The 13,995-nt window shown below is 40.8% G+C and overlaps 1 protein-coding gene across 1 annotated transcript; it reads right to left on the bottom strand.

Annotated features, from left to right (window-relative positions):
* Positions 1–348: 348 nt before the first annotated feature.
* LOC129582895 (uncharacterized) lies at positions 349–10,875 on the bottom strand. The gene is given in 18 exon segments (XM_055474522.1): positions 349–819; positions 889–976; positions 1,063–1,142; positions 1,457–1,491; positions 1,494–1,538; positions 1,604–1,766; positions 1,860–1,951; positions 2,026–2,101; positions 2,178–2,268; positions 2,447–2,581; positions 2,646–2,676; positions 2,750–2,785; positions 3,222–3,485; positions 5,258–5,621; positions 7,154–7,544; positions 8,116–8,496; positions 8,809–9,364; positions 10,518–10,875. Coding segments are annotated over 18 exon segments (3,144 nt in total). The 5' UTR covers positions 10,639–10,875; the 3' UTR covers positions 349–624.
* Between the last annotated feature and the right edge of the window lie 3,120 nt (positions 10,876–13,995).

The following is a 13,995-nucleotide window of genomic DNA, read 5'->3' as shown; positions in this document are numbered from 1 at the left end:
GCTAATGAGCGCCAGCGCGGCACAACAAAGACGAATTGCTGAACAAGCACGTATGAATCGAGCGTGAAATTACCGAGACAAGTGGGCGTGATAGACCCAGCATTTTTTGGGAAAAATAAGATTTTATAAATTCTGAAAGAATTTTTTATAAGACTATTCTATTAGTAAAAACTCTAAGTCGCCTGTAAAAGCTTAGCCTTAGCATGTCTTTCTGCCCAAAGTCAAACAGGATCTAAGTACTCAACAACATGGCCATAAAAAATGAAATAATAAATACGCTTTATGAAGCAATGTTTTCGCTATGAAATTAGTCTCTTCTGACCAATGCAACTATGGAAGCCCGTATTATTGTCGCAGTATACGGAGTTCTTGCACATTTTTGTACATAGCCAGAAGTATCAAAGAAAACTGGTACAACATAATTAAGAAACGCCATTTCAAGCAACGTAAGCAAAATTTCTCCTAAAGGCACAACATGAATGAGCAATAAATCAAAAACCAATAAAACACTGTAAATCCTGCTTAGAACGCAGGGCAGGCACAAAAAGAGTACGAAGAACCGAGTATACACATAAACCACAGTCGTATCATTCCCGATATGTATAATATCACAAGTGGCGCGCCTTATTCGGCGCTGCGTCCACTACTGATGCGTCCCTCCGGGAAGATGTGCTTGCGCTGCTCCGCGGTCAGTTTGAGGAAGAACGGATGCGCCAGGGCGTCGGTGACCTTGATGCGCGCTGTGGGCTCGTACTCCAGCATGCGGCTCAGCAGGTCGAAGAGCTGGCGTTCGTCCTCGTTGTTGACGTTCATGTACCGCTGTAACATACAACGGTTTCTTAGATTTCTTAGGTTTCTTAGAAAAACGAGCGAATTCTGATGGGTTACCATTAGAGGTTTGCAGTTGTCCCGAACGTACGATGCATCGGCACTGCGAGGATCCCAGTCCAGTTTGCCATCAGTAAAAAATGAGGTTCTGTTAAGAGAGAAGAGAAACATAATTATGCATGAAGATCTTAACCTAAAAAAGTTCTGTAAATGAGCAGCGAACAACGGACGTACTTGGTGCGTTTACACATGCGATATGGCAGCGGTCCCAGGATCCGTTCCATCATGGCCAGATGCTCCAGGTTATCATGTGTCTAACGAAAAATATGAAAAGCTTGTTTTAACTTGCCTCCTAAATACTGCTTTTACTATGTTTCTTGGCACTGCCAATATGAATAACTGTACAATTTAAGAAAACCGAAACTGGCCAGTCGGTTCGTGGCTCGAAAATTTGATAATAAAATCAGCAAATAGTCCATCCAGTGCTCATAAATCGCCAGCACTGGGTTCGTACATAGAAGCGCTTGTTTGCGCAATACGCGGTAAAGTGCTACTTTAGTTTTGTGCTATAAAGTATTTTAGCAATATCATGTTTTATACACATATTGTACTTGTCTCTTTTGCGTACCTGGAATAAAGTGACCCCGGTGAAGAGCTCAAAAGGATACAGCCGATGCTCCAAATATCACACGGCTGTGCCCATCCCAGTTCTACATGGAAGCGTAAACATTCTCGTAATTAAATGTCGGAACAAAGACCGCGGAGTTGTTTTTACCGAGTATGACCTCCGGTGCGCGGTAGTGCCGGGTGGAGATAACCGTACTATGGTGCTCATCGTCGAACGTAGCCGAACCGAAGTCAATTAGCCGGATGGTGTCGTCCCTCACTCTTCGCACATCGTAGAAGTTATCGGTGCTGATGGTCTTGCTTTTCTTATTCTGCAACGAATGAGTCAGTTCCGTTACTAATACGAAACGTGGAAGAATTCCGTGCCAAGTGTTTTTTTTTGCGGAGGTTTTCGTGGGGCGTACCTTACTGACTTTGGTCAGCTCGTACTCATCATTGACGAAGAGCATGTTCTCCGGTTTCAGGTCGGTATGCGTCAGCTGATTCTGATGCAGAACTGTACACGCACATGACAACGTGATTGATGTAGGATTTGTTACAAGTTGTACGCAAGTGAGGTGTGGCGCTTACAGCTGACGGAATAGCAGAGTTGGTAGGTGATATGCCGTACTTGATCCATGGTGAAGGGATAGTAGTTATTCTCTTTCTGTTCAGAAGAAAATTAATGGAGTTACAAATTTGTATTTAATTATCACAGCAGCAGTTGAACGGATTTATCGTACCAGGAAATCAAATACACTTTTGCCCAGCATCTCGAAAGCGATGCAAATGTGCCCGAAATGATCGAAATGGTCCAACATCGCCACACACTGACTGTTAACGAAGACGGAAAAATAACAGTAATCAGTATCATCAAATTTATTTTTTACTTTATTAAATAATTAAGAGAACTATCAGAGGATAATTATAAGCAAACTGCAATGGAACGAGGCAGATACAAATACGCCGCGCGAATACTGTTTTGATGCTACAGTAATTAGCCTGCGCTTACTATTGTGCTTTGGGATCCTTGCGGTGGACGGTGCGCAGTACGTTAATTTCCAGCTTAGCCGCCTCCCGGTATTTGTCCACATTGCGGATAATTTTCAGCGCGACGACTTTGCTTTTCGTATCTCCATTAGGACACCTGCCAGGCGCACCGTATAATTCGCAGTTTTCTTCGTTTTTTATGGTGTGATTGTGAGACTTACGATATAGTAGCCTTGGCGCACACGACTTTGCCTGCAATTAAGAAATCGACGATATAAACTTCAGTTAATTAAGAATAAATTTTAAATAAAGAAAATGCGCGTACCGAATGTTCCTTCACCCAGCGTTCCCAAGACTTCATCTACGATGGGAATCATCGCTTGTTATGCATTTGCTAACCATGTGTACATTATAAGGTAAAATATACATAAAAGACCACTGGAATAAATTTCATATTTCATCTATATTGTACACAACAACTGACTACTGAGAAAACTAAAATAAATAAGAAAAAACAAAGTAGTGGAATTATAGAGCTCTACATATATAAGATATATTGACGTGTTTAAAAAATATTGTGAAGAAAATAATTAGAAAAAATAATCTAAAACTAATTAGAAAATATAAAATAATTATACAAAATATATTTTAAAAATGTAAAAATAATTGTAAAAATATAAAAATGATTTTAAAACATATAAAATCAATTTAAAAAAAATAAAAAAACTGATGCATAAGACGTTTTTAGTTATATATAAATTATTCGAAATAAGGCTGGATTTAAGGCAATTCCTTACATTTATTGCCGACGATGTCGCCCTCTCGGTAGATGAGATGTCCCTCGCTGTCGGCAGCCGCCGCTACCGGCTTACTGGGCGCTGCTGCCGTAGTAGCCAGCGGAAGCGCATCGGCTGCTGCCAGCGCATTTCCGTTCTTCAGCGCCGGCGCGGCTGACGTGCCATCTTCCGGCTGTGCTGCATTCTTCATCTGGTTGCTGAGCTCCGTCGACAGCTGCTGACTTGACGCTGCAGCTGACGGCTGACCACTCGCTCCAGCCAGCACTGTAATATAACAAGCGAAAATCAGCCCACTGCTCCATCTTCTTGCGTAATGTAACAGGCATCGTCGTCCAAAAAATTACGTGTTTACACGTGTCTTTGCTACGAGTATATTCTAATTATAGCCAACTAAGCCAAGGTATCCTATTTAATATTTACTGACTAGAAAGAATTTCGGGCATACTTTGAATCAAATTATGTTATAAATTGTATGAGTGCGCGTCATTACCCTGAATTGTAGATAAATTAGCATTTAGTACGTATTATTTACTATTGCTATTTCATCAGAATTACTGTTAATAAATAACGTGTTATTGTAACAATAAAAGCCTCAAAACAAAACATGCTATTTATAGCAAAGAGATCAACATTTTTATCAGTTTTAAAACAAAAACAACACGGTGAGTAAAACATGTTTCAAACTTTTCTAGTCTTTCAAAGCATATGTTCACGTTGTCAGTTAAGGTTTGCTTTTTTCAAATTTTTTTACACTTTATATTTAAAGTTTTAAACCAGCATTCAAAACTTTTGTTTGCGGTAAAACGAACAGCATTTCATTAGTTTTTAAAAAAAATTGAAATAGTTTAAAAACAACGTGATGAATAATATTTTAAAAAAAGATTGTGATGTCTCCAAATTTTCTGGTATTTTAAAAGCAAGGATGCTGTCGATTATGGTTTGCCTTTTTTGAATTTTCTTAACTGCGCGTAATTACCCGACTTGACTTGACGTCAAGTATCAGTTTCCCAAGCCGCAATCATTTTTAAAACCAGTGTTCAAAAACATTTTCGGTGCAGACATGTGACATCGTGAATAATGTACCAACGGCAAGTATGGATAAATTATATATATGTGCCGTATACACTCATTCACGTTTTCCCGCCAACTGCCAGCATCCGTAGCCAAACGGCAACAATGTTTAAATTTAGCGCTGGGTATGTTTCCTCTCTTATACAGACTGTATGCGGCCAAGCCGGAGCGGGACGTGACAGAAGTACTCGCGGAGAAAATTAATCTCCCCATCGGAATGGCGGTGCAGCGGAACGCTTAACCGGCATTCCGCGGATACTTTTCCGCGAATCTCGCCCCAACCAATACACAACAGTATCGCGCACTCTTGCCTAATTGTATATCATGACGAAAATACGCGTGTGTCTATATGCGTAATTCTGGTGACCTTTTGACTCCTTCTCACGCTGTACACCACATACTAAAAATTTTCTTACATCTTTTTTAATTCCTTAGTGCATTTTGCAGTATAACAACAAGAAAAAATCAAAATTCGATAAATTTTTAACATTTTAGACAAATTTGTTGTGTTCCAAATCGTTATAAATTTTTTTATTTCATAATCAGCAGAATATTTTCTACAGTACATAGAAACATTATATCTTAAATGATGTCCGTTATTCTGATCTTAAACTAAACTACATAACTGAATTTGCAACGGCAGTTTATTTAAAGGCGTAAGTACCTTATATTTTATTTAAGGTATAAATAAATGTATGAAAAGAAATGAGAAATCTAATAAAAATTAAAAAATGCCAACTTTAAATTTTCTTTTAATTTTTGAATGTAAAAAATATAAAAAAAGGAATATCAAAAATGGTAGATTTTGAATTCTCTGAATCCAATTTTCAGTTAAAATGTTTTTTAAGTTTTTGTTTTAATTAAGAGCATTTCTTTTTTTTTAATGGGTGCCCAACAGATTTACCGATATTTATAGAAAACAAATTGACGGTAGATACCATAAAATTAACGAGCTGTTCGCTTACCCTCAGCGGGCAATTGGGTGGTTTCCGGTGGGGAATTGTTGGGGAGATGTTGGCGGTCAGCGGCAAGTGGGTTAGCATGGCCGGTTGCCGCCGCATCCGGCTCCGGCTCGGCATCCGGCAGCGGAAAGGCCACGTCGAAGGAGTGACTGTAGGCCAGTTTGTTACTCTTCCGATTGATCGTTGAGCCGTTGTGTGCCGCGGCAGATGCCGCAGCCGGCTTGCTGCCGGTCGGGGCACTTGTTGACAGCTGGCTGCACTGATTGGCGCTCCCGTTGACGGCATCGCTGGCCGTGGAGTCGAAGGATGCCGGTTTACCGTTCACCGGCATGAACGATGTTAACGACGGACTGTGCGCGTTATACGCCTAAAAAACCATTGTTTTTGAAATAATTAGAATGACATTTCGTAGTAGGAACATTTTTTACATTACATAATTAATCATTTTCTAATATTTTTTACCGTTGGTTAATTTTATTTATGAAAAAAACGTGTAAGACTCATGCGGTGGATCCTGTTTAAAAACGCTCTACAGATACATATTATCCATTTTAATTTCACGGCTTTTGATTTATCCAAAAAAATAGTAATAAATTAGTTTAATGATTCAGAAAATTATTTTCTTCTGATTTTGATTTTATTTAAAAACATTGTATTTTTCTTTTAAGTTTTGGTTGGTTTTTGATTTATCGAAAAAAGTTTATTAAGTATTTTTTTAAACCTTTAATATTTTTGAATTTTTTTTATTTAACGAGCACTGGACTTTTTGTTTGGTTTCGGATTAATCTTTCCAGTCGGCCGAAATGATGCCAACGATATTGGGAACGTGATCCGAATGACCGGAAGCTGGTTAAATGATGCCGAAGGAGAAAGGAGGTTATCGCTACATTTAGTTTGCGCCCGACCCACTCGGCCTGTATACACTGTATATACATATGTTTTCAGCACGCCAGGGCGGCACCCAAATCTACGTGTTTCACACATTGACATTTAATTATTTTAGCCTGGTCATTTTCCTCTCAGCTTCGCAATCTGTCAGCAAGTTGAACAACCTTCGCAAACTAGTTCCACCTGGCGACAGCTAAATGCTTTTTTGGAATAATTTGGAAAAAAAATCTTCGGACTTTGATTTAAAAAATATTCTGGCAATTAAGTCGGAACTTAAATTATTTTTTATTAATACGGAAGTGCGGTTGGATAACGAAACAAATTATTAATGGATAAAAAATGGGTGGATGTTGGCCGGATGCGGAAGATGTGTCTAATTTTGACTGAATGCGTCCGTGTGTCTAGCTGCAGTGCCTGCCAAGGGATGACGCAAGCGCAAACACAACCCCGACCCACCACTCCATCGCCGCACAAATGTTTACACGGGAAAACAGGCGGTGCGGATGTTTTTCGCTGAGATATCACTGAAGTATCGGCAGAGTTCAACAACTGTATGTTTTAGATTCCATGAAATTAAAAACATTGTAAGTACTTGTAAGTTAGCGGATTTTTAATAACATTGATTCCTTTGTATCTGTTATCTGACAATAGTGTTTTATATTTTAAAATGCAATAATAATATTTTTTGTTTGTATTTTTTATAGTACTCGTAATATTTTTTTATTATTTTTAGAGATTTTCAAAAAATATGTCTGTTTTACAATATTTTACCGAACTTTTTCGTCAGTGGAAAATTCTGTAATTCTGCCGTAATGTAAAAATATTCATCTGTTAAAAAAGTACATATATATTACCAAATTACATATATATGAAACACATAAATAAAATACATAAAACTTTGTCTAACTAAATTTGGCAGTAATTTTGCAATCTGCAATAGCAAATAAAAATTCAGAAACCCAACAAGATGAGAAACCCAACAAAAAAGTTTAAAAATTGGTTGTGACTTACCAATCCATCGGTCTGCATCAGCAGACTGCCGCCCCGCGTCACAACACTAGGCTGGTGCATCTGCACGGTGCTGCGGTCCAGAATGGAGCGTTCCGGCCGCTCGGACCGTTTGACGAGATGCGGCCGCACCGTGCACTCCGTGTCCGACTCGGCGCTGGTCTCGCCGCCGTTGGGCGACAGCGGCGACAACTGCGGCTGTACCGTGTGATTATAGGCGTTGCCGGGATGCAGTGCCAACTGACCAGCCAACGAGTCAATCTCAATTAGCGAGCGGAAACGCGCCAACTCCCGGGGACGACGTGCCGCCGGTTGGGCGGGAGGTGCGGGCAGCGGATCTGGGCACGTGATCAAGGAAGATGGTGGAGACGTGTGCAGCCGATAATCCATCGCGCTGTAGTAAAAAACCGGATGATGATCTATATATCTGTCGTGACCTTTATAATACCGCCGAATTTTAAGAAATTTTGTGGTCAGAAAATATAAATCGGTCGGTCCGCGGTTCGAAAACTGAATAATAAAATCAACAAACAGTATGCAACAGGAACACATCCAATGCGCATAAATCGTCAGCACCGGGTTCGAACAGAGAAGTGGTCGTTTGCGGAATATAAAAAAAATCGAAGCATAACTTTTTTTAGTCCTACATTACTCGTGACCTTTGAACTACCTTGAAATTTTGAAGCAATTTTTTACATAGTTTTAAGCGGTCTAAGAAATCTAAGAAACCTAAGAAAAGGTCACCAATTTCAATTAACACTTTGAACGTGGCACATTTCCCACCATAATAACCGCAGTGCCGGCGCGTCATTTGCGTTATGTCACATTGGAATGCACGGCGGTAATTACATTTTCCCGCGCGAAATCTATTTCCTGACACCATAAATAAAAGGTCGGTGCACTCGACAGATGTCTCGCTTAGGGGCATGTGAGATAAAAATTACCACGAAGGAATCCAGTCTCACCTCATTGACCCATCTTCCCGTTTCGGCGGCGGTACATACGCCATCTGTTCGGCTGTCGGCATCGTGGCCGGACTGAGCCCGGCCTGCGAGGACAAGCGGGCGCGCTCGTACGGACTGCATTTTTTGACGGGGGCGGCCGGCGGCTGGATGGTCTGGGGGCGGGAGGGACGCCGCTCCCCGAAGACATCATCCCGGTCCATGGAACCTAGAAGGTTCAGACTGCTGGTGCTGCTGTACTTCCCGTCGAAAGAGTCCGTCGAGGAGAAGGACGTCACGGAGGAGAGTAGGGGTCGGTAGGTGGAGTGCGCCACCTCCGGGAGGTTGTCGCTGGACATGGCTTTGAACGTGGTGAATTCGCCGCTGGGACGCCGGCGCGGATTACTAAACGACGCAACAAAAAAATATTTATTCAGGAACTGAGCTAGCAATCTGTCAATCCTTACACTGCTACAGCTAATTACCAGAATAAAGTAATTTTGTTTAATTTTAAAAACAAGTATTAAGTATTTTTATTCATTAACGACTGGTCGCTTCGCTCGTCACGTATATCGACGCCCAAGTAATCTAGTTGATTTACTTGGGCTGGTAAAATCCATTTCGAGCATAAGCATATTTAAATTATTTATACACCTACATTAATTTAATTTTTTTAAATTTTAGTTAATAAAGCGTTTATCGGCTAAATAAACGCACCTAAAATTGCAGCCCATGATACGCTCCCGTTCCAGCCGATCGCGATCCCGTTGCCGCTCCTTTTCGCGCTCCCGTTCGCGGTCCTGCCTCTCCTTCTCCAGCTCCCGCTCCCGGCTATTTTGAGCAAAACTGATGAAAGACGGTCGGTGCAGCTGCAGATAAGCCGGCTGCACCGGGAAGATCTCGTCGGGCTCCTCCGACAGCCTCAACGACTGGAAGTCCTGCAGCGTCCGACGCCGGTTGCGGTCGAGTTTACTACTTCCGGCGAACTTCCGGCTGGAGGGCGACGGACGACTGGAGCTAGCGGTCGAAACACCGGAGCCGCTGTAGAGGTGACTAAAGTCGTCGTTCAACGTGGGGGCGTGGTAACTGTTGGAGGTGGAGGTGGTGGCGGATGTGGGACGGAAGGCGTTGAAGGATGAGCGCACGAGATCGTAGATGTTACTGCTGCTACTGCTGCTACTGCTGTTAGTGGTGTGGCTGTGGTGCGGCAGGGAGGATGCGGAAAGGGCAGAGGCGGCCATCGTGTAAGGATATGCGTCGCGGGATCCCGAGCCTTAATCGCATGCACAGCAACAGCGAAATATGAGCTAGCAATCTGTCAGTCCTTACACTGGCTTCGCTAATGCTAATGACGGCCTTCCCAGTGACTTTATCTGTGTAGTTTCCAGTCACTGGGAAAATGTTAACCAGTAACTCAGTAAAGCCGGCATAAAAATAACATATTATTATCGTCTGTGTCAACGTTCGCTTGCGCACGCAGATGCAGTTTTCATTTGCTTGCTTGCTATTAAAGCTAATATCCCTTTGTAGTAATATTGAAATGTTATGATAATATTTGGATTAAATATGATGTAAAAAATAACTGGATATATTCATATTTAAAACAAACTGCATAAATTACGGATACATCAAAATAACGTTAAAAACAGTATGTTAACGTTGGGCCGCCACGGATGGCATCAATGGATCAGCGCGAAAACCTGGATCGAAAAAAATAGGTCGAAAATCGATGTTATGCTTGCGTTATAAGGTTGCGTTTATCAGGTTTTCATAATATGGATTATAATTAAAATTGATTACTGCGAAGTATGTAAGAAATGTTCTGTAGAGAATGATAAGCTATTAGTGCTCTGCTTCAGCAAATTTGGAATTTTTTTCGGGTTTTGATAAATCAAACTAAACAAGCATTCAGCAAAGGTCAGGTATCTTTAAAAAGACACCAATCAAATAAGATACAATTTTTTTAACAAGATACAAAACTTTTTGAACATGAAAAAATCGCCCAAAATCGTTAGTGTTGTTCATCGTCGAGAAAATTGGTTTTATATGTTTTGCTGACATTTAACTTTTTGACCTACCGGACACAGGTGGCGCGCGACTTCCGCTCTTATCAAAAATCGTATACACCAGCAACATCACCGTTACAATCCATGCAACCAACGACCAGTAATTAGGAACGAGAACAATTAGGATTAACCACACGATGCAAACCAACCAAGCGATCATTTAAACAGTGAACGAATGATGCCTGCTTATCACGAACGCTTGACAAATTCATTCCCAGAATAAACTATACACACTGCGGAGAGCGCGGCGGTGATATAACCCTTAGTGTCCGTTGCCAAAAAACAGTGCGCGCTGCGCATCACACGCTATCCTCGTCAGTAGCGGTTATTTGGGATAGCGTATCCGTATGTTCTTTTTACCTGGTGAGTAATGATTCATCCGACTGCTGGTGGTGGTGTATTCGGGATGGCGGAACGTGTAGGATGTGCATGATCGCTGTACCACCTTCTTACTGTGCAGATGATGATCGGAACTGCTCATCGCCGAATCACCGTGGCGGTTGCATATATGTACACAATCCTATATATATATATATAAAGTATGTAGCGTTAGATAGCCAACGTCAACACGGTTATAAGAAATCAGCGTGACGAAAATGCCGGTGGAAGGGAAAAGATTACAGGGGAAACCGGAGACGCGGAGGAATATTGTTTTCCAGTGGAAGGAGAAAATTAACGGTTTAGACACCAGCCGCGCGTTAAAATGATCCAGTTGGAAAATCGCTGCGGCGGTGAAGGCGATGTATGCGAGGATGACGCAGAGCGATCTCTTTGCGACAGACGCCGGGCTATCCTTATGCATATGTACCCCGCTTAAGAAAATGTGTCGTTTGTACGTACTCGATACACCAGTGTCATACAAGAAAATTTCAGTGATTTTTCATCTTTCCCGTAATGGTTTTTTACTTGGCCGTTAATTGCTTAGGTTCCGGCGGAAGTAGGGAATTGTTTATGTTTTCTACCGGGAATTAAAGCGTCGTTTTTATAGAAATCGCTGTACTGTGAAGTTGTACAGTCGCGCAGACAGTTAATGGTATGGAAGAGGCGCGGAACATATGGATAATCATTCGTCGGATTGATCATCGGCATCTGTTTGCACGGGGTGGAATTGGGCGCTAAATTTAGAGAAATGGTAATAAGCGCCACATCAACAAACGGCGCAGCACACTGCTGTATATTACTCGGCTTCCTGACAGTGCGGCGGTTGATCGTAAAATTAGGACTGCTTGGCGAATGTATGTAGATGTACAATTAAGTAGCTACGACATGCTCATGTAGTGCAATCGTGTATACAGTTAAGTGTACATAGTTTCGACGCTTTTCCGTAAAGCGCAATAGTAAAAATGACCGGTAAATCGCTGAGCGGCGGATCATGACGTCATCGTACAGAGTTGTTGTCGTTACACATCGATACGCTGCAGTGTGGGTGCAATAAAAGCATTTGTAAATGTATTGTACATAGTGTACATACGCTAAAAATGTTGTCCTTTCCGTTTGTAATCAGCTGTTCAGTTAAATATTTTTATTTTTTCTGCGCCGGTCATTTTTCATATACTGTGCAAACCGGCAAAAACGGGAAGTGGTGAACATTTCACCGGAAACAAGCGGTAAATCAGCAACGGCGGGAAATTCCCTAAAGTGCACCCGGGATTAACTTAACGCGTTCCGTGTAGCCGCGTTGTAGCAGCATAATGTACAGCTAATGTATATCCGGTGGCGTGGTTAACGAGCGTGTTTTACGCATGTTGCCGCAATCGGCCAGCTTAAGCGGGATTGTAAGACGACGGGATAAAGGTTAAGGACGTTGGGTATAGTAAATAATATAGGCGGCACTTATGACGACGCATGTACGTAAGCGGCAAACGTAAAGCACAGACTGCTAGTTATACCGATGTACCCCAATTTCTGTGTGTTCAGGCCGCTTCTGTCGATTGATAATCAGTAAGTGTTTGTTTCCGAAATTACTGTGAAATTTTTGGTGAAAAGATAATCGGCAATTATCGTTGGTGTATTTTGCGTGTAACAAATATGATTAATTGGTTATGGTGTTCACTGTTTAGCGATTTATGTACCCGTGCTTAACGCGATCTTCCATTATGTATGAGTGCAAAAGCAATTAAATGTTTTTATTTTTTTTATGTATTTATGTATTTTTTATGTATGTTTTTATTTTTGTAAATTATTTCTAATGCTTTTTTATGTAAGAGTACAAGAGCAATTACGAGTGTATTCGTACATATCCTGATAAATTTTTGTAGAACCCAGGCAACCAAATTACAAATACAAAATTTAGGGAAAAAATTTTTTAAAATAATAATGCCGCAGCACAGTATAAAGGCGTCATTGAAATAAATATATGTGTTGCATACAGTATGTAAAATACCTTTTACAGCCTACAAAAAAAAACTGCATTGCACTGCTTTTGGCAAAATTACCAGAAGTCCCATTGTAACAGCCTTACAGCTTACGGCAACGATTTTAAAAGTCTCATCCAGAACTGTCTTTCAGATTGTTCATACACGTACTTGCCGGTAAATTCTGTGCACTGAACTATTAATCATGGTATAATAATTACGATAGCCTGCAGCCGACAGCGATAGACATATGCCAACAAATTCTGCACAAATGTGCGGTTGCACTTTATCACATGTACCATGTACAGATTGTAAATTGCGATTTATCTTGGTCACTGCCAATGGAACAAACAGGAAGACGAGCATTTTAATTAAGGATCATGTTTTATCATCAGGTTAACGTATGTCGGATCAATCTGTATGTGAATTTTACTGACACGCTTATTAATATTTTCAAGGTTAAATATGCGGGCAAAAAACAAAATAATAAAACGCATAACGCGATTTATGTTGATTGTTGCGCCCATTAAACGTTCATTGAAGGGTCTATTTTATAGTCGTTCTGGCATGCACAATACCGGATAACCCACTCCAAAGCAATAAAACCTGACAGAATTTATTGACTAATAATGCATGTATTGTTATGCCTTAAGATGCCGGATGATAAGCGTTTTCGCGCAGATTGTTCTATGTATTTTAAATAGACACGGGTGCTCCCGCCTCCGGGCTGGCGGATACAGCACAATCGTCTACGCGTCAATCGAATAAGGTCAAAGCAATCAAATGCACTACGGAGAAAACTGAGAAATTATCATATGATTCGTAAACCAGTTTTTTCAGCATTTAATTCGAGTGGAGCAAATTATACAGTTTATGTTAATAATAGGTCTTATTATTATTTATTATTAATAACCATATTGTATTGCCGCAAAGCATTAATTCCGATTTCCGAAGATGTGCAGGCTGCGCATAAAAATGGATATTTCAATATTGTGCGCTATTAATTTAACCGGCTAAAAACGGGAAATCATTTTTATACAGGCACTTTTATAACAGGCACTCTAGTTCGAAAGCTGAGTTTATTGCAAATTATTCTTAGGATATTGGTAGTGTGTTCTTGAGTTATCCTTAGGTTTCTTAGGTTTCTTAGATTATCTTAGGTTATTATTAGATTTCTCGGAACGTTTAAAACAATCGTGAAATCATTTCGCATGAGAATTTATTAGTTACCGATTTTCGTCGGTATAAACAGTAAAAGCGTACTACCGTCCCGGGTCATCTTCCTCATCCTAAAAACATTATGACCAACTTCGCCACCACCCGATAGCACATAAAGATAACGAACCAAATATACAGCCACAACACCAACATTGAGATTAAAAACAATCCAATCAGCACTCAGTTCCAAGCGACTTCCGCATGGCGGTGACCTTCCTCCAAGATCTGAGGGAATTAAAACGATTCGATCCAGGAAATTGCTAATC

The sequence above is a fragment of the Paramacrobiotus metropolitanus genome, unplaced genomic scaffold (assembly GCF_019649055.1).
Source record: "Paramacrobiotus metropolitanus isolate TYO unplaced genomic scaffold, Prichtersi_v1.0 Parri_scaffold0000009, whole genome shotgun sequence".
NCBI classification, from domain to species: Eukaryota; Metazoa; Tardigrada; class Eutardigrada; order Parachela; family Macrobiotidae; genus Paramacrobiotus; species Paramacrobiotus metropolitanus.
Note: the sequence above shows the minus strand (reverse complement) of the source record. Positions and strands in the feature narration are given on the sequence as shown.